This window comes from Neopsephotus bourkii, unplaced genomic scaffold (genome assembly GCF_033783945.1).
Source record: "Neopsephotus bourkii isolate Nb327-2 ecotype Australia unplaced genomic scaffold, CSIRO-AGI_Nbou_v1 NB_1574, whole genome shotgun sequence".
NCBI classification, from domain to species: Eukaryota; Metazoa; Chordata; class Aves; order Psittaciformes; family Psittacidae; genus Neopsephotus; species Neopsephotus bourkii.
In genome coordinates this window covers 5,180,544-5,202,119 of record NW_026902050.1, presented here as the reverse complement: position 1 = coordinate 5,202,119, position 21,576 = coordinate 5,180,544, and the positions used below count along the sequence as shown (strand labels likewise).

At 44.8% G+C, this 21,576-nt stretch overlaps 1 protein-coding gene across 4 annotated transcripts in view; it reads right to left on the bottom strand.

Moving 5' to 3' along the window:
* Window positions 1-9,735: 9,735 nt before the first annotated feature.
* SCHIP1 (schwannomin interacting protein 1) overlaps window positions 9,736-21,576 on the bottom strand; it is a 182,104-nt gene continuing 170,263 nt past the window's right edge. For 3 of the 4 annotated variants that reach the window (XM_061371643.1, XM_061371645.1, XM_061371644.1), the window contains 6 exons: window positions 17,658-17,776; window positions 14,473-14,590; window positions 13,626-13,823; window positions 12,988-13,111; window positions 11,747-11,840; window positions 9,736-10,375 (listed from right to left, as the gene is read on the bottom strand). In XM_061371643.1, the coding sequence (XP_061227627.1) occupies window positions 10,324-10,375; window positions 11,747-11,840; window positions 12,988-13,111; window positions 13,626-13,823; window positions 14,473-14,590; window positions 17,658-17,776 (705 nt within the window). In that variant the 3' untranslated portion in view covers window positions 9,736-10,323. Of the gene's footprint in view, window positions 10,376-11,746; window positions 11,841-12,987; window positions 13,112-13,625; window positions 13,824-14,472; window positions 14,591-17,653; window positions 17,777-21,576 lie in introns of those variants that run through there. The other variant, XM_061371646.1, reaches the window with a different exon arrangement.

Below are 21,576 nucleotides of genomic sequence, written 5' to 3'. Positions count from 1 at the left end.
CGCATGCAGAGGAGGAAGCAATGCAGCTCTGCATCAGGGCTGGTCCAGTCCCAGGCACTAATGGTCTTTCTGCCTTAGCTGCAAAATGGAAATTATTGTAGATCCATGCATGGGCTGGGCTTTGATGTTCCTTAGTTGTTATATATAGTCTGACATCTAATATTATTTTGGGGACTTAAACATAATAATATTGCCTATGTTGCAGCATCCAAAAGTGGAAAGCAGGCTCTGTTGAAATTTAAAAAATCAGTGTCATTTTTATGGCATATGGTGTCTTGATCTCAGGCACCAATCTCAGCAGGCAAACAAAGGATTTTAAAGGTGGAGTGATGCATTTGTTATTAAAGCAACAGAAATAGGGATATATCATGTACACATTTAGAGGTACAGTGCAGTAATTGCATACCATGGTCTATTAAAACTGTTAGATGTATGATTTTACATGAGAAAATGTAATTCCTCTGGCTTTATTTCAGCTATAAATTGCTCTTGCTGAAATTAACCTCCAGAGAAAAATAAGAACCATTCTGGATCTAGCTATAAAAATGTATTTTGACTATATTGTAGTCAAAACTAGGCAAAACTTTTTTCTTGGATACACTGCACTCAACCAAAACAATACTTAAAAACCCTATCTGAAAAAGAAAGGAAAACCTATAATAATAAAGAAACCAATTAGAAAAACCCCAACCCCCAAACACCTCGGTTCAGTTTAGTTTTGAGGACTGCGTATGCGAGTGATGAGAAATAGGATATTCTCCAGCCACAGTATTCTAAAAAACTGGGAGGTTCCTGGAAATGTGTGCTGACACAAGGTACTGCGGTGCTAACATTTTGTTTCAGTCTTGGCTTGCCTTCTCTCCCCTCTTACAAATAGCAATCTAATTTTTGTCTTCATGGTTGCTCTCAGAGTCCAAGCCAAACGAAGACCATGTTGCTTTCAGGGTAAGCTGCCTGTGAAGACCCAGGAACACCACACGCTGTCCTCTGCATCGTCAGCTGTGTGCTGTGGCAAAATGGCCATTAGGGATGATTCCTAAGGGGGTCTCTAGTTGTGTGGTGTTATTTCTCCTGTAACATGTAAAATGAAATATTATTTCTCCTGTAACATGTAAAATCATGTGAATTTTCTTCATTAAAAGGCGATACCAAGCCCTTCATGAAGGTCATGTAGCAACTTGCAGCTCTGTCTTCAATGGGAAGAGATGGGTTATTTGTAGGAGAGTCCTATTTCCTGTAATTATAATTATATATAATTATGAAATAATTATATACATATAGAAATTAAAGCTGCAGAATTATTATATCACAGCTAGGCTGACAACTAATTGTAGGTAGTTACTACATAAAAAGAACTGCAAAATGTTGTGTGGAATAAGATTTTTGGATGCATCCATAAACAAAACTAGTTTTTCTACTATTTACCACTCTCAGAACATATGAAGGATTGATCAAGGATCATTGTTTTGCTCCTGGATAATTTTTTTTTTGGAAGATCTGGAACCAGATGTCTCACCAGAGTAGCCTCACTGACAGAAGCATTGCTTCTGATTTATGTTGGGAACCGACGGCTCCATAAAATGGGAAAGTGAAGATTCAAAAAAAACTTTCCTAGCATCTTTTGGCTGTTATTTATGGTGTTTATTTATTGAGGAATCCCCTGAAATACGTAACCTTAGTCATGTGTTCAGGCTGCTATTTCACTGATATGTAATTAAATATTATATCTGAGTTGAAGTGGCTTTCCTGCACTGGCAGTGAGGGCACCAAACCTCATAAAATCTTATGTCAAGTACCTGTGTCTCTTGGCTTTTCTGTCTTCCAGCCATGGCTGGAGTTGGTGCTGTTTTCCCCATGACACTGCCATGTTCTGCAGCATCACTGCTCTTTACTGAGGGTTTCTGGTGACTGCCTGGCAGCTTTGTGTCTTTAGGTGGATTGTCCCCAGCTGGACTGGGGACCCCCAAATTCAGCGGGTGTTATTTGCAGTCTTCACTACAAAGCTTGTATCCACACGTAGGTTACAGCCATTTCTGTGAAAGGGATGGAGTTGGTGGTGACTGCTGAATAGATGCTGTGGCTCCCTAAAAAGCACACAGGGATTTTGAATGGTTACATTTTGGGTAAGTAAATTCTCACACTGAAACAGGAGGACTGCTTGAAGATCATTCTAGAACTGGAGAAAGGAAGCGTTTTTCTTCTGAATCAATTTTTCCCTGATGTAAGCCAGGAGTTATGATTTTTTTATCCCCAACTTTTACCAGCAGATTTTTTTTTATTGGATCTAGGGCTGATTTTATTTCCCCATAATCATCTGGCTGCATTTACGGCAAGGTAAAAGCAAAGCTCTCTATGAAAGTAACATTAACACCAATCTCGGCATTGTCACTCTAAGGGATCACTGTAGTTAGCTCATGATGCTTTACAGAAAAGATGTGGGCAAGCTCCAGGAACCATTACCCAACCCACAGAAACAGGGTTGGTGACGTGGGTGAAATTCTGCATCACTCCTGTGGGTTTTGTTCTGAAGTTTTATGATGCAAATAGAAATAAAAAGCTCACGGGGCTGGATGATGCTGCAGCACAGAGGGGCAGGGAGGAGGGGGTGCTGTGGGTTGGGGCACTGCGTTTATCCCATGCCCCCTCCTTCAGAGCACAGAGCTGTGGTGTCTCCCCTGCCCACAATTCTGGGACCTCAGGACCACATGAGATCCTCCTTTGTCTCGTTGTCTTCTCTGCCCCCAGCCTCAGCCCTGAAAACACCCGGGTGAGTAACATCACTGGTGCCAGCGGTGCCCGTGGTTTCGTGTGGGACCCATGGTTTCAGGTGGTGCCCGTGGTTTCATGTGTGGGGAGGGAGCGCTGTCCTCTGGTGAGCACAGCACTGTCAGCACTCTCAATAGTCCCTCTTTCGCTCTTGGTTTCTGTTTCCATTCTCTGAAGCATTTCTCATCTCTGGGTGCCTTTTTTCTGTTCTTTCATCTGCCTGTTTTATCTCTTGCCTGCAAAAGCTCTTGCAGGCTCAGATGCTGTTTGCTGACCTGATGGGCACCTGTGATGGAAGAAAGGGGTGACTAAGTTTGCTCTCTTCTTTCTGGTTTAGTATTTGCTGTTTCAACTGGCAGTGGTCTTGCACCCAGGGAAGAAAAGGAGCATTATTTTGGTTGACCAGAAGAGGCATCAGTGTTTTTTGCATTTCTTTCATGCAACATGACTGACTGAATCACATTAATGATGTATTCAAGCCTTCACCCCATCCTGAAGAAGCAGGATGGGAAAAGTGTTCACGCTTTTGGTGCTGAGCCAGTCGATGATACGACACCTGAGAATACTTACTGAGATGTACAGGTCAGAGTCTCAAGTGCCTGGGGATACCCATAGAGTTGATGGCATGACTCAAGGTTACAGCACTGGTTACAGCATACCCTGGTGAGAGAGGGAACCGATCTCCCATCCAAGAACATGTATTTGGTAGGAGTTATTCCAGCACCCATTCCCCTGTGGAATGCTCTGCCCAGGATTTCACACCCAGGAGAAGCATGCTGTGATGGGTTGAGCACTCTCCTGGCAGATAGTTTCCATACAGGGACAAATTTAATATTTTTTTTTAATACTTTTGGTGAGCATTAAAGATAAAAAATGCAGTCTTAGTAAACTGAAGCCCTGACCAAAAGAAGGTTATAGCCCCTAGGGCTCTGGGAATAGTGGGAAAGTGGCCTTAAAGCCATTATTAGAAGAAAAGACAGTCTTTTCATGGGCAAAACCCAGCACTTCTGGCATCACAGGTGGTGTTTTGTCTGACAGGCTCAGACAACGTGCTGGATGGACAGGCAGGGATGGCCTGGACCCTGCAAAGTTCACTAAGAGGGACGGGAGCAGCTGACATGTTTGCAGGAGTAAGTATTACATGTGTGAGTAAAGTACAGATTACATGTGTGAGCAAGTGCCATTCAACTTCCAATATTTAGTACAACAAATTAATCGAACATGTTTTACCCTTATTAGGCTAAAGATTATTCGTATTTTAGCTGCTCCCATCAGGTCAGATAAGGGCAGGCACAGCTGGTAACAGGTACTGGAAAACAGAGGCTTTTTGTCCAGTTACTTGAGGAAGAGAGATCACCCAGCTCATGTGTGCTTCTCGGGGTAAATTATGTTCTCTGTGGGTTCTCAGGGTAAATGATGCTTTGTGTGAGCAGCAATTTGTAAAGAAACGTCATGGAAATACATTGACAAACTTGCTTGTTCTGTTTGCTGAATCCATGGGGAAGGTATCCACCTTGCAGGCAAAACAGCCTGTGGCTCTTAAAATCCTGAATGAGAACATTAAAGATATTTGCAGCAGCTGCTCTGATTGCAGCTCTGACTTGCAGCTGCCTCATCCTCAGAAAGGAAAACAGAGTGCATGAATCAGGGATTCAAGGTCATTGGGTGGCAGTGGGGCTTTGCCACACCGATATGGAAAGACTGGGAAGCGTTAAACAGGTCTGAATCCTACCAAATGTCATGTGAAAGCTTTTGATGTCTGTGCCAGTTATTTAACCACTGCAGTCGGGATGTGTATCTCTCCTGGCACAGCTTTAATCTCTGAAGCTAGAAAGAGGGATCTGGAGAGCTGTGGGCTATGCTCAGGTTTGATTTTTATTTTTTCCTTAGGTGTGTAATGATTCTTCCCTTGTGGTTGTCTTGTGGGTGTTTGGACCTCTGTCATCTCTCACCATATCCTGTTGTGTGTGTGTCACCTCCTGTGCTGGTTAGGCAAGATGAGCTATGAACCCCTAAGTGGCAGGGAGTGGAAGACTTTGCAGCTAACCCAAAGAAGCTGCTATTCACATACTTGTGGAGCCATAGGGATCTCTAGGGCAATGCAGGGGTCAGTCACTCAGACACAACCAATGATGTTTTTCCCTTGGTGAAGGTACCGGGGGCTTTGTTTTTTGCTTGTGTTTACATCCAGCTGCTGGCCTGTGACGGCTTTAAAGGAGAACCAAACCATTTCCAAGGGGTCTGTGCTAAGATGCTGGTGTAATGTTGAATTGAAAGGCAGCCCAAATACGATTGCACAGTCTCTAGTCACATCTTCCAGCCCAAAACTTCTACTGCAGGCTCTTGATCTGTACAAAACACGAGGTCTACTATCCCTTTTCTTCCCATACCTCATGTTCCAGTGCAGTGGGATGGTGCAGGATGAGTGGTCTAATACTGTGATGTGGGTCCCACCTCCACTCCCAAAAATAGATCTCTGAATGGTTTTGGAGCCACAGAGTTCTGCATAGCTCCTTGCCAGCTCTTACTTCTTTGGAGGGGCGTCAGTCCTCTGCAGCAAGGAGTGCTGGTTACTCCAGCAAAACTCCCTGAGTGTCCGATGGGAATTTTCCAAACCAGTGCCTGGCTGGGGGTGTCAGTCCTACCTCCACGGTGGGCCGAGGCCAACACCTGGGAAAATTCCTCTTCCCACAGCTCTGCTGGCAGTTTCCCTGATGGGCAATGGAGGAGTGCTGAACTGGCTGCCTGGAAATGGCTGCTCCCCGCAGGCCATCAGCTCAGGAGATGCACCCGAAACCCTGCAATTCCCTTTTTTTCATATGGCTGTAGCTATTTCACTTTTCATTTGAAGACCTGTTTCTTCCCCAAACATGCTGTCATTAGGGAGCTAAGGGGTAGGTGGCAATGACCAGCATGGTGCCTGGGCTCTGCTGCCAGTCATTCATGGCAATTGTTCCACTGGCAATACAGCCGGCATCCCAGTTTTGGTGTCACAGATTAAAAGTCATGAGCTAGGAGAGGCTGTGCTGGGTCAGAGACTTGCACCTCTGAGAAGTGGGATAATTTATTTTGCATCCATCCTTTTTTCCTCTCCAAAGCTGAGACTTTTAAAAATAATATTTTACCACTAAGAAGGAGCTGATGGTTGATATGAGAGGGAAGGTCTAACTCTATCAAATGACCCAAGGAATGCTGCTTTAGCACAAGACTTGTTACTCATTGGCAATGCAACCAGCAGCTTTGCTGCCAGTGGCCCTGTCCTGCATGCAGGATGTCACCAGTCACATCTGGGGCAGCTGGAAGAGAACAAAGGGTCCTGCACACACGGGTTTCACTTCGCTTTACAGTAAGAAGGAAGAGAAACTTCCCAGGAATTGGTGTAAGCTTCTGTAGGGAAGCGGGTGCCGACCGTAAGACCCCCCCAATGGCTTTTCCTGGGGGATGCCCTCTGCAAAGCTTTAAAGAGGTAAAAAACAGCTCCTTCATGATAATTGCCTTCTCTAAAAAAAAAAAGGAGATAGAAGGGGAACTCAAACCGCAAGGCTTGCTTGTGAGGGAATGTCTGGCTCATGAAGCACATCTCTGCTCCCAAAGGCTGATTTAACACCAACGGGACCTTATCTCAGACATCAGGATGATATTTTTTCTTTTTCAAATGCAGCATTTCATACTTTATCAAGCACAGGGGAGTTTAGGACCAAGAAGCAGACTTAAATAATTAAGAAGCATCATGTTTTGAGACCAGCTGGAGTCAGGCAAGCAAAAGCAAGCAGGATTTCCCTTGGCTGGCCAAAACTGGCTGAGGGGAAGGGTGTTGGAGGGGAGCGTGATGGGGGCAGGACATGGCACGCTGAGGAGCAGGTCCTTTCCTGCACAGCTAGTCGGGCAGCATGCAGATAGTTATTGCAACAGCTAAGAAACAAACTCCAGAATTGCTTCCAAGCTGCACAAAGTCCTGTGCCTGTCCCTTGCCCCAGTAGGGGACAGCAATGCCCAGGTCTCTGCTGGGCAACGACCTTCCGTGCCAGATGCGGCTGGCAGCACCCTGTGGTTTCTGCATCCCTGCCCAGAGCCTGGTGCCATGCCATGCCCATGGCACAGGCTGGGTGTGATGGGGCCATGCAAGTCCCAGGGCCATGCCACGCGTGTCAGGGAGAAGGGAGTCATACAGATTTAATGCACATGTTGCCCTGTGTCCCCCTGCCCTCAGCTGGCCACACCAGAGGAGATGGTGCATTTGCAGCCATTTATTACAGCTCTGCAGCCACCTTTTTTTCTCTCCCAGTGCTATGAATTTTGTATGTGTTTGCTGGGGAGTCACTGATCTCTGGAGGCTGCATCACCTCCGGCAGCAGCTGACACTGGTGGGCATTTTCCTTCACTAGTGCGTCCAGCCTACCCCTGAGCTTTCCTTCAGCCTTTTAGTCATTTGAATGTTTTCTCCAAATGAACATGTATTCATTCCTCCCCTTCCCCCCTCGCCCCCCCCCCATTATGTGCAAGGGGCATTGGGCCGGGGGGCTGCTTCAGGCACTCTGTCATAACAGAAGCTGCTTATTACTGTTCCTGCTGAGCTCACCCCTTGAAAGCAACCTTTTGACAGAAAGCTCTCCGAGTCTCCTTTGGGGAATTCGGCTCCAGGGTTACTGTACTGATACTGGGAGTCCCAAGTGGAACTGTGTAAATGCCCCATTCATGGAAGAAAAGCATCAAAAAAGAAAGAAAGAAAAAAAACCAAGGCAGAACAAGAACCCCGAATTCTCCCCAAGGATGCAGCTCTCAAAAATCCCACTGTGAGGAGCTACTCCCTGTGAATATGCAGAATTAGCTATAGGCAAGTGCAGCTGGTGCATCAAGGGTGTGATGTCTGTGTGTTGGGGAGCCTGTGGGACCCTCAACCCCATAGCCCCATCCATATGCAGGGTGGTAGGTGTTTTTGCTTACTGCATCAGCTATTTTTGGTGATTCTAGTCTCAGGAGGTACTTTTCCTGTTGCACACAGTGCAGGCAGCCCGCAGAAGGCAAACACTGTCAAGTTTGGCATCTCATTCAACATGGTTTGTGTTTGGTGGGGACAAGGGGAGAAAGAACCAAAAACCCACCCAGGGGGATACAGGAGACTCTGAAAATGGGACCGATACCCTGAAAGAAATAGGTGACAAAATACAGACAGACCATGACAGGGCAGAAGCTCAGAAACCACACAACACCTTTCTGTTTTAAAAACATCATTTAATCCATTAATTCCACAGCATTGCCATCATACACACCAGCATGACACCTCAGTACACAGGACACAGAGCCAAGGAGATGCAGTTACCCAGAAACACACTTTTTCTTACAAAAACCCACCCCAACCCCCGAAGGGCGTAAGGGGGAAAACCAGCAATAGGTGACTGGAATAACTAGTTCTCTTCAGCAAGTTAAAGGCACTTAGCAAGGGAATAAAACTCCAGCCTGACCAGGCTGCCTCACCCTGGTGCTCCACAGCTGGGCCCTGGTGGGTGCGATGCCAGGGATGATGATGCTGAGGGCTGCGGGCGGTTCCCTGGGAGCACCTGGGGCTTTCTGGCTTTTTTTTCCTTTTGAAAGCTGAGAGCAACCTTTTTGTATTTGGGGATTTTGCTGTTCATGCTTTAAATCCAGTGGCATGCACCTCCTCACCAAAACCCGAACAGCCGCTTCTGATGGAGGCACCAGCTCTGTGCTCCGCAGGGATGATTTTGGCCTCAGAAGCATTGCAAACACAGCCTGTTACAGAGCAGAAACATAAAACCCAGCAAGTCTCCCCACATGCAGGCAACAGCATCAAGCCAACCAAGAACTACAAGGAAACTAACACTCCCAACAGATACATTTTTTCTGCATAGTTAAAAGAAAAAAAACCCAAAACCAGAACAAGGAGTTTACATCATAGGTGGTCTGCAGCTGAACCCATCCCAGCATCTTTCTGTTAAAGCCACCCCCCTGGGGTAGGCACAGCCCCCTGCTCAGGGGACACTGCCCAGCAGGCACACAGGGCTTGGTCCCCCACAAGGGCTGCAGACAGGGGACTGTCCACTGGAATGCCCCCAGAGCAACTCCTGGGAAAGGAAAAACAACCCTAAGTTAAACCAACCCTCTCTCTCACTGCCCCGCTAAGGGCCAGCACTTCTATAACCTGCAAAAAAGATGAGGAAAATCATCATTTTATAAAATACATTCTTGGCAGGGGATGAAATTTTAATGCAGCTCATGCTTTTCTGAAAACACCCTGAATAAGTCATTAGCCAGACCCTTCGCTAAGATGAATTTGCCCCCAAGATAAAAAGAATGAAAATGTAAAAAGCTGGTGTGTGTGAAATGCATGTCTGCTGCTGGCTATGGCTGGGCAGCCTTAGGAAGGGGCTGGCCTAGCTATTGCATCATTAAATCAAATAAATGAGGGATGGAGACAGACCTATTAGTCTCCCTGTGTCCCTCTTCCTGTACGCGCAGGGGAGGACACATCCAGCACTCAGGTGATGACCACAGCTGCTAACGGGGAGCCGAACCCAAAGGCAGAGAGGTGAGCAATTACCATATGTAATACATTTAATATGCTGCTTTGATCGTTAACATGGATTTTCTTTTTTATTTCTGACATTGGTGAGTCGTTCAAATATTTACCCTAGACAACAAAATAGAAAAAGAAACTATCTATAGTATGTGCCTAGTTATTCTAACAATAGTCACATTAGGGCCCAGTGAATGTTATTATAGAAGAATCTCTTACGTCCATGTCATACATACATTATGAACTTACAAATAAATAACTCTACAAAAATCCTGTCTTCTTTTCATGATTTCATGTGATTGGCTGGAAAAAAAAAAGAAAAAAAAGAGGCTTTTTCTGGTGATGACAAATTAGGAATTGCACATTTGGTTCAAGGAATACATCACTGGTGCATCACCAAAGTCAACCACTAGGCAACAAAAAGACGTATCATATGAAACAATTTTTTAAACTTTTATTTTACATATTTATACATAAAACTTTCAAGGTAACTCTCTGAATCCAACCGAGTGTTAATAGTACATCTAAAAATGCATGTCAGGTAGTCAACATTCACAAAATGTTGAAAACTGATTAAAATATACATATTACTGAAAGCTACAACTTCACTACGAGGCAGGCATGTATTTTTTGACTTGTATAGCACCGTCAAGTACAGTTTCTTTATTTTAAAACTACAGTGAAGAATAAAAAAGTAGTCAATGGTAAAATATCATTCAAATGAAAATCTCTAAACAAACAAAAATAAAGTTAAACTACCCTTTCTTCTCACCCATGATTTATAATGTTATAAGTACTGTACATTTTCTGTAATAATATTATTAAAATGCCTGATATTTAGTGGCACGAGTAAAAAAATTAAAATAAATTAAGAAGCAGAGGCCAATCACCGGACATAAAGCTTCAGACATGGTCAATGACTAACACTGGTTTTCTTGTGCGCCACCATGGACATCAGAGCTTGGACACACACAGAAGCAAAATGAAGTATCGCTTGAGCTCTGCTCCCGGGACTCCGGGGCTCATTTTGCCGGCATCTTCTCTGCCATGTGCTTCTGCTGACTTTCGGCGTGTCTGTGGGGAGGAAAGAAGCTGTGTTTTTCAGCATGCTGAGGAGAGGTGGAAGCACAAACCACAGGCTGGGCTGTGCTCCAAGCCAGCATCCCCACTGCCCTGGCAGCGAACCACAAAGAACGTTTTCCTGAGGAAAAAACAAGCACCGAGCATGGGACGTGTGGTCTCTGCCTGGGCTCCTTCCTGGAAGGAGGGGATCAGGAGATGGGTAAAAGGGAGAGGAAGCCCTTCCCCAGAACAGTTTTAGGCAGTTGGGATCATTTCCTCTCCTCCTGCAGGGATGGCCAGAGTGTTTGCCCCCAGACAATGCCAGGATTGATGGGTGCCACCATGCACCAAAGCCCCCACCATGCTGATCAGCTTCCAAACAAGTATCGATTACTAAACTGTCATTAACTGCATTTAGGAAGCAAAGCATATCCTGAAGCACAGAAGGAGAAACAGATGCAACGGTGTTGGCGTTTGTCTGCTGACCCAGCTGCATCCCCCATCCCAAACCTCCCCTTTTCATCACTTGCTCTGTAAGGGAAGCAGTGACAGTGTGTCACAAGACTCAGAAATGACAACCTGCCTGCTTTTCCCAGGGAGCCACCAGCCTCCGGGCAGCATGAGAAATGCTCCCAAATCCCTCAGCTGGCAGATACTTTATTCAGACTGAGCACTGACAAATATCAAACAGCTGCTGTGCAGCACCACAATGTTTTTAAATAGAAACAAATTTAGGCCATATTTTTTTCAATCTTAATGCTTCAGTTTTGAAACCATAGTCCTGGTGTGCTGACAATAGCCAGTGCACCTTATTTTTCACCTTCTTTTTCCCCTAAAGCTTCCAGTATTAATGTTTCTGCAGTGCACCACAAAATATCTCAAAGAGTAAGTGTCTTAAGCCTTGCTGCCCAGGAGATGGAGTCCTTTAGGAAACCCACCTATATTCTGCAAGGCTTACCAGCTATAGAACATTAATATGCATGTGATTCAGAAATTCTCCTGTCAGTCAAGTCCTCCTGGCAGGAGAGGCAGAGCAGCTCTTGCTTACCCCAGCAAGAGGTATGGGTTGACATGGGAGGCCACTTGGATTGGTTTTTTTGGGGTGGGGAAAGGGGAGGTTGCAGCATCACTCCTTTCCAGGCTTCGAAAGGGAAACACCAATTCAAAAACATGCACCAACATCTATGGGGAGCTCTTGAAAACTGCTGAGAGCTTCCAGAACTTGAGTGCCCTGATTTCTTGCTTTAGAGTAGAGAGCAGTGTCTTTCTCAGCCCTTTGATAACAGAAGTTTTAGTACTGAAATTCTGCTAAAAGAAAAACCCTACACACTGCCAATGGCAAGCTGGGACCCTCAGAGAAATATCCCGTGGAGCCTCCTTCACCTGGTCAGATCCTCAATGTCCACCAGCATGGCATCCTGCTCTGTGTGCAACTCGTCCCGAATGAGAAGCAGCTGCACCAGCTCCTCGTTCAAGCCTGGTGATGGGGAGAAAGGGGATGAGTTTGTGATGTCCCAGGGAACTCTGGTTTGGGCCCCATACATCATCTTTCCCCACCACATTACGCAAGTTGGTACCGAGAACCAGGAGGGACCTCACTAAAGGATGCATGTTTTCTAGCGTAAGCCCCTTGCCGCTGCATGCACCTCCTCATTTGAAATAGTTTAATGCAGCAGGAAAAATAAAGAGGAATTTCTCAGTGCTTACAGTCTGCTGGTTCAGCTTCCTCTCACTTGTGGGCAATAACCCTGAGCAAGAAACAGGCTGCAGAAAGCGTGTGAGCTGCTCACCCAGGCAGCCTCAGGTTTAGCTTTTGAATTCCCTGTGGCAATGCAGAACATGCTGCCTACTTGTCCTGGTTTGGGGTTACTGTCCAAGCTGGTCCCTCTACTCAAGAGGAATGTTTATGACATTGGATTCCTGCTTAGGGTTGTGTCAAACAGTGGGGAGGAAGAAGAATACAAAAAGGACCATGTGAGAAATTAATCTGTGGGCTCCCATTAGGTCCCATGAAGGCTGTACCTGCCCAACCCTTGCTGACAGAGCTGCTGTTTAGACTGTTTAAATACAGCTGTACTGGTTTAACACCTCTTCAGTTTGGGAAGCAGGCTCCCTGTTAATGACATTAACATACTTGGGTGCTTTGTAAAGTGAACCTAATTGTTAGGCCTTCTTTTTTGCCTTTGAGGCACAAAATAACAGATCACAACTCAATAGCACAGCTCTCCACACTCAGTGGGCTGCTTCCAGAAGGGATGCCAATTAACCAACACAGGTGGGGAAGGGCAGCACAGCAGCCTCCAATCAGTGTGTTTTTTTTACCTACAGCCACCAGTCTACCCCAAAATGGGGATCCCTTGGGGAAAGAAAACCCTAGATCCTCTCTTGGAAAACCCTGAAGCCAAGCAAGAGCTTGAAGAGAAACTGAAAACAGGAAAGAAAGCCAAAGGAGCCAAAACTGGAGAGAACTCCGTTGTGCACCTCTTCCATATACTCATGTTATTATTATACATTTGACAATATTTCTGTGTGTATCCTGGAGAATTGTTTTTAATTAAATGGAATATATTGAACAATAATTAAACAAGTATATATTGAACAATGATTAAACAAGTATCACTTACTTTCTATCTGTGAGTGGAGATCATTGACTATCACTTGTAGCTGCCCGATAGTCATGTCTCTTAGATCAGTGGGTTTTAAACTTCTCTTCATCAGGCATTCACTTATATGAGGCATATGTGGCAGCTGAAAAGACATTTTTAGCTTTTTACTGTTTTCTTCCAACTATTTGCATTTCTGTGCAGCAGCAGTTTACATTGCCTGCATCCCACTCTCAAAGCATGCATCGATGACTCCACCAGGACTACCACACCAAGCTGAAACATCTACACATTTGACCCAAGTCTTCAAATCTACGAGCATCAGCAATATACTGATGTAAAGTGAGGCACAGGATATGGCCTGTCCAGGACAGGATGGGAGCAGACTATGACTTGGAGGGTAAGCAGCATCATGTGCTGGCCTCAGGGCAGTAACAATCTTCATGCTTCATCATGCACCCATCCTGCTCCTATAACTGATAAGACAACCCATGTCAACCCTTCAGCTCCTGACAGCAGTCCTTATCTCCACTGCTCCTCTGCATGTCTACAAGCAGTGTGAGCAAGCACCATGGTTGGTGTGCATGTCTCGACAAGCAAAAGCAAACAGCAGAAGGGCTGACATTACCCCCACGCACCGTCCCATAGACCCCACTTACAAGATCCGCTACCGGCGATTTCTTCCTGTTCTGTTTTTCCACCTCAACCTGCATTTTAGCCATGGGTTTTGCCATAGCCAAGGCCATTTTGGCTTCAGCTTGAAGTTTCTTTTGCCTGGTGAGGAAATCCATGTCATCAAGGGACTCCGACTCTTCCTCCGTCGTGTCTCTGTCAGAGTAGGATGAACTCTGCTTGCTCTGGGGAAGCAGACATGCAGCTGTTACAGCCCCACTGCACCAGCAAAGTTTGCCATAGGCTTAACATATTTTTGTGCACTTAAAAGTGGTAAAATTTCTACAGAAACAGTGAAGAGCACAGATTTAATTTATTTTTTTAATTTTAATCCTTAAGATTATCTTTAGAAATCAGAGTAATTCCCAGATAGGTCCCCCTGACTATTGATAGCAATTTGAGGACTTTAAATGGAAAGAGCCAATCAGAACAATACTTGTTGAAAGGACAGGCTGGTTAAGCTGGAAATAAAAATCTGGGGCCACAATGTTATATTTACAAAGGAAAAGAGAGGAGAGGAAAGCTGGTGGGAGCTGATACCACTTCATATCCATTACTGCCCTGATAATTATCAGAGCCAAAAAGAAAGGGAGGAAGGAAGGAAGAAGGAACACCTTCACATGAAGGCATCTACTCCACATCAGCTCTGTGCTAGCTATGGGCAGTTCACTATCTGCCCTCAGCATCTCACATTTCTTAAAGTGGTGGCTGAAGATGCTGCTCTGGAGTTTAACGCTGCTATTTTAATACAATCAGTTATTTACCAGCTTCCATTTTGGAGGCACTATGGTTTCCATGCTCTGGAGCCTCTGCAGGAGGGGTTCCCAGACCTACCATGGGTGACAATGGCGTGTCCAGGCTGGTTTCTGTCTTGCTGTCATCAGCGTCACTATCCTTGTCACTGCCGCTGTCATTCACAAAGCAAATCTGCAAGTTCATCCCACTTTGTAATCTGTGGGGGAAATGAGAGAGGTAACACCACATCCCCCCCACGCCAGTGCTGCTGCCGGCAAACTGCAGCCATACCCACCGCACTGATGGATTACACGGACAAGATGCTGCAGCACCACCAGCAGCGAGTCATTTGTGTTTTGAAAGGACGCTGTTGTCCTGATTTTGTACTGGCCTCAGGAAAATATTGCCATTTTCCTTTTTTTTTTTTTCTTTTCAAGAAGATGGTCATCCCAATCCCAAAAGCAGCACTAGGACCACGATCCCATGGCAGCAGGGCACAGGCAAGTTCCTGCTGCTGCCCAGTGCTGCCATTTCTGAACAGCAGTTAACATGGGACTGGAAAGTCAGTGGCATGGTAACAACAATGCTTCTACCACCATCTATTGATGAACTTCAGAATTACTAAGATACTGCAGAGCTATTGTCATCATGGGTAGCTATATTATTACATGAAGTAAATATATATAAACTTTATATAAAATGAATATATTAACAAAGAAATATATTTTAATAGAAATATAAAATAATATATAATACATAAAATAATGTATTAGCAATTGAAAGTATTTATTCAGAAGAGTGATAAGCCTGTTTATAGCAAAGAGGCAGTACTGTATTGCAAGAGATTATGACTGTTTTCTGGACCTTCTGCTCCATCACCTGGTTTGAACAGGTTAAGACCACCCAAATTCACCTCTGTGGGAATTATTTTCTCAGGGTAGGGATTCCCAGCTCATGCTGAGAGAAGGGAAAAGCACTTTTAAGGCTGAGTGCATTCTGGCTTTGGCTCACACAACAGTTATCCCCCAGAGCCACTGCAGAGCAGGTCATCAGCCATGTAACACACATTTTAGGGATGCTGAACAGTTTGGCACACCAAACTGCAGATGGACCCCAGGGCTCCCCCTGCTCAGATCAGCCTCAGGAAGCAAAGAAGGGAACAGATTTTTTGGAGAGGAGGGTATCTGTGAAAGCTCACGATGATGCTCACACTGGAGCAGCTCTGCAGCCACAAGCCAAGCCCATGCACCACAGGCTCTGCACAACAACTCACCCATCTGACACCAGGGTCAGGCCCGTTTGCCTCCCTCCTACAAAATCTGCTGAGACTTTGCACATCTTCAAAATTCATTAAATATTAACCCCAGTACTAGAGATTTTGGGGTAAAACCTATCAGACTTCTTGGTGGATCATACTCTATCACTGCCTGCTGAAGATGGGGCAAACTCCCCACATGTTCTGTTACTCCTCATTCCTGACAGAGTGGCTTATATTGGTACTTACAGGCAGCAAACTTTTCTTTTCCACTGGTTTCAGTGGAATTTCTTAGTCACTATTACCACAAAATAGATAGCATTAATAATTGAAATTGTTTACAAAACACTAGCACCCTGAAAGGTCATAGATGCCCCACCACTGGAAACACTCAAGGCCAGGCTTGGATGGGTCTCTGAACAACCTGATCTGGTTGAAGACATCCCTGCTTATTGCATGGGGGTTGGATTAGATAGATAGCCTTGAAAGGTCCCTTCTATCACAAACCACTGAATGATTCTGTTGTATAATTCTGCACAAACTTTTAAGCCGTGGTGCTCAGACACGGGCACCCAGGCTGGGGAACAGGATACACCCTTGGCTTGGCTTCAAATTGCATTGCACGAAAAGGGCAGAGAAACTGTAAAATGGTCTGCGACTCATGTGCCTTTCAAGAGCATGCCCCCCACACCCAGCAATTTAAGCAACTTAAGTTCTTTTATTTTGTACGCAAGCATGAGAGCAATGGTCCTACAAAGGCAGCGTGCAATACTAACGCTGGACTATGAATACTAACAAAACACCAAGGTGTTCAGGTACAGCTGGTAATTTCTTGTGGCACAGCTGCCAAACCCTGCCACGCAGTGTTAATTAGAGCCGCGCTATAATTACAAGATAGCAGCTCCTGGTTTAGCTGTAACTACACACAGCAAAACTGTTTTCCCTTTCAAATGACTTGCAGTTCAATTTAATTTCACAATTGTACCTCTCTGGTGTAATAACAGTATTCCTCTTGGCTTTATGCCTCTCTAAGACTTCTCCCACACCATGGCAACAGGTAGATCTTCTCTCCCAGTGTGGGAGGTGTTTGATGCTTTCCCAGTGCACGTGTTATTCCTCAGCAGCTGAATATAAACAAGCCTTTCTGGAGTCTATCTGATGTAGGAATTTTAAAAATCAGAATAAGTGAGGTACCCATGCTATGCAATGCGCCAGCCCCATGGATGGAGCAGTGTCCAGGGAGCAGAGCCTGCACGGAGCATGTAGACATGGAGGGGAGGCAGGGAGCCACGTCTAAACTCATTTTTTCCATTCTCTGGTGCTTTCTGTGCATGAAAGTACTTGCTGTCCACTGCCCTGCTGTCACCAGCGCTAGTTATCAGCATCAGATCTGTTTCCAACGGGCTGCCACCTCCTGAGCTACTGAAGGAAGGTGGATTTTCACCAAGCAACACCATGCTGCCTGATCCAGGACTGCTGGGATGACAGGACCATTCTCAAAACCTGCCCTGCTTTGGACATGCACATCTAGCATGAAACCAGGCATTCAGCCATTAAAATCCTCAGTATTTGGCAACAAAATATAAAGAATTCCTTGGGAAAAAAATAAATTAACAATAACCCCAATTATGCATTCATGATACTTTCACCACCATTCTTGCTCTGCCCGCTCCCAAAGGCAAACGCCCTGTTCAGGGCAGAGATTCTGAATGAAAACCTGAGGGAAACCTAACTTAGGAAACTAGCTCATTTGCTTTATTCCCCGAGCATCCAATTATCTCTTCTACACAGTTTTAGACTTATAGAACTAAATAACAAACTAATAGCACATTATATACAATTATTTACATAATGTACAACTATTGAATTTGAAGCACAAGATGTTCTAAACCAAGGAAAAATCCATAATATGGCTGCAAGCAAAACCTGAGGCATTCTCTGAAGGAGAGATTGCAGGATGTCCCACTGGAGGCATCTCACAGTTTTTGGCCTCCAAAGAGGTTTTGGGCTGTGAGGCCACCTGGCTTACCGGGAGGAGAGGCTTGGCTTGCCGCTCTTACTGCAGCTGGTGTAAAGTCCCGGGCCATCATCGAAGAAACTGCCCAGAGCCAACTTCTGTCTGATTGACTCCCGCTCATTCTTCTGGGCCTGAAAGGGAAGGGCGACACAAAGGATGAAGCTGTTGATCATGCCAGTGTGCACAAAGCAGAGCTGTCTCACCTGCCCCATTGCCACGCTCATGATGCCAAGAGTCCCCCACACTGTCTCCCATGCTTGGGTGGGCCAGGGAAGCCCATATGCATCTCTCTCTACACATACTGACAGATCTGTATCTCTATATATGCACACACATCTGCTATATACCTAATATATCATAGAACGGTTAGGGTTGGAAAGGACCTTAAGATCATATATACACTGATATCTGTACCTATAGACATATACAGCCACTGAGGTCACACTTCCACCATTAGCATCCTCCACTTCCCTGAGCAGCCTCCAAGACCACACAATCCTTCTGCTAGGGTGCTTCGAAATGTAGTTTTAATCATAATCAAATTATCCCGTTTTTTTAAATGCATTTTATGCGTATTTTTTATCTGAAATTAATCACCTACCAATGATTATGGAGATGACTCTATAATCAATGTGCAATAAATGAAAATCACAGATCTAGATTCAAAATTAGTACCAGTACTATCCCAGTGTCTGTCACTAATGGATTATGTGCCAAAGCCAACAACAAATTCATACAAGGCAGCAAGTTATTGATAGAAGGAACATTCTGAAGCCCTCAAAAACATTTAATTTTAACATAACACATAATACCCAGTCAAGGATACCCAACAAAAGAAAACATAGCAGGCAAGCATAAGCTTCTTCCACAGGGTTAATTAATATAACTGTGCTTCCCATATTTCACCTAAGTAAATGTAAAACACCTCTTTTTCACACAAGGAAGTGAGCTATAACAAAATGCAAATTATTAACTTAAAATAGCTAATGATTTAATTCCAGCTCCAGCGCTGACTACATATGTTATCACACTGCACATTATCATTGTCAATCCCTTACCAGAATACATGCTTCACTTGCAACTTAACTCCTTTTATTTAAAGTATTAAAAATAACCCACATGGCATCAAGTGATGTAATATTCCCAGGTTCAGCTCCCAGCTTCCAAAGTTCTAGCCAGACTGCCCAGGGATCTTTTCCTAATTTTGTTTTTTTTTTTCAGCCTCCATTAACTGATGCCTCAGTCACATGGAGACAGTTAGATTTGGAGTTAAAAACAACCATCCCTGCTGGTGAAGGTAGCACAGTGAAAAAAACCCCAAACAAGTAAAAATGAGTGAGAAATATTCTTTTAATTGGCTGAAAGCAGAGACAGGGTTGCCTGTGATGATTCTTTATGCATCCCATCTCACATACAATGCATGTGGGCCTCTCTCCCATGACTGCCAGCTGCACCCCTCAGTGCATCAATATTTCATGAAGACACAGATACTCAGCTTCCTCTTTTTCCCAACTCAGATGAGCCTCTCCCACATCTTCCCAACTACATCTTGATTTTCCTCGTATTCCAAAAGAAATCAGGAGCCCAATGCGCATCTCCACCTCCTCCTACCCAGCTGGGACAGCACATCCCAGCCTCCACGCCAGCTGGGACCACTCCCTCTCTCAGCAGTATACCCACCTACTCTGTGTGTGCTGAAAACCACTCTTCCTTGCATTATAATACACACAAATACAGGCACACTTTTACATATTTGCCCTTTCAGATGGGGCTGTCTCTCCAGATCTTTTTAAATTTTGCTCCATTTCCCACCGAGCTACAACTGCTCCCTCTATGACATCTGTACGTTTAATCAATGTGCAATTTGTTTTCTCCACCAGGTCATTACTGAGGATCCTAAGTAACACTGCTCCCAGGACTGAGTTCTTAATATCTCATTTTATAAACCAGACACAGGCTAATGACCATAAAGAAATCAAGAGTCTTATTTGCTATTATAGAATAGGGAACAGTTGCTAAGAAAGACAATATACCTAAGGGAACTCGATTTGAGGCTTTAGATAAATCACCCAACAGCTGCAGCATACATCCTGAGTTGGGTACTGAAAACTATAAATTGAGAAGGAAAACTGCAACTGTTTTTTTTACTATCAAATATACTTACTTGGTATATAAAAAATAATGGATCAAATATGCAAAATGCAATGGTACTAGGAAGAAAAATATAAACCCATGTTATTTATGTATTTTGACGCTGAATCAAAACCAACGCATTTCTGAAAAAGGCATCTGGTGTAGAGCTGACATTTGGTTCCGACAATTATTTTAAACAAAAGGCTGCTTTTTATTTTTAAGGCAAAACAGCTTTGAACGGATGTTTTCCCTCTTACTGTTGGCCTTCCAGTTCGGAAGGTCAGTAGCTACCTTTGTTTAAGTACATGAATAAAACACAATGTCAGACTACGGCCATGGTTGCCTACATGTCAATGTTTTACACAACCATTCCAGTAAAGGCAGATTTCCAGGAGAGGTTCAGCCTTTCCCTATAGTGGACTCAGCACACTGTTTCCCAGGCTGTCACCTGCTGTAATTATTGCTGTTTATAAAACTATTGCAATCACCTCTTCGGCATTTGCAGCTTATGCAGAACCATTTGTGCTCTTTACCGCTCGCCTCCAACACGTGACGGCACCTAGCCCATCCCTAACGCTCTGTGGCACCTCAACACAAAAAAAACCCCAATATTTTTGGTGAAAAGCCTGAATTTATCCCATATATGCCTTCTTCCAGAACAATCCCATTCCTGGGGCACATGGTGATACAGTTGATGCTGGAGGCTGTCCCTGACCAGCCTTAATGCTGGATGGAGAGCACTGCCCGCAGCAATGTGCACAAGGTTTCTGCAGTTTTCTGGGAAACTAAGCAAAGTCCGTGCTGTTCATGTCACTTCAGAAGTAGCAGCCAGACTGCTCCTTTCACCACATACCACTCCACGCTATTTAGCATGCAGGCACCTCTACTAGCAGCCTTTACTCACTACAGACTTCACCTGAAACAGCACACAAAATTGCACATGGAAGATTTGGTACTGAGGTGCAGCAGTGATTTGCCAGGCTCCTTGTCATGCTCCATGACACCCCACTTTGGGTAGAGCAGCCAGCTCCTAATAACAGCTGGTGATGGCACTTCTGGAGTTGTACCAATTGGCACCAAACCTGGACCAAATACCAAGAGTGCTTTGCTAAGGTGCTGCCTGTTGGAGAGGGAAAAGTCTAATTACACAGTGAATTACAGGTTAACGGGTGCCAGTGACACTTCAGCAGGGTTCTGCCCCATCCTGCCAGTGCCACTGCGATGCAAGAGTTAAAATGCAGCAAGGCCAGCAGAAGCTGGATGCACCAAACAGGGTGCACAGCCAGTGCCTGGCCCCAGCCAGGACATGGCCAGGCCACCGAGGCTATTTTTGCCAAGGTCTGTCATTACCAGCCATGGACAATTACTATATTTAAAGTTCCAGACCCACAGGCAGCACCTTATTTATGTCTGCAAAGTACAAGTGCTGTCACTGGATTTGCAAACAAAAATTGCAACCACAGAATATTTGTTTTTATCTCCTTTTCTTCTAGGTGGATTTGTTGGTAAATGCAAAACCAAATCAAACTTGCGTATCTCAAGCCACGTGGCAAAGTGCCTTAAAACCCAGGGGTTTCGAGGTATGAGAAAGCATTTGGAAACATGTCTTTATATTTTATCATAAAGTGATATAGAAACACAGAGAGAAGGTTTGCTGCTGGTGTGTTAAACACCACTGAGCCTTTCCGTGCTCCAGCACCTGAAACCCAGAGCCCTGGGAGGGTGCCGGGCAGCGTTTCGGCGGGCCTCCTCCTGCCAAGGCGGCAGCTGTGGGCAGACAAAAGACTCCTTTTTGTCT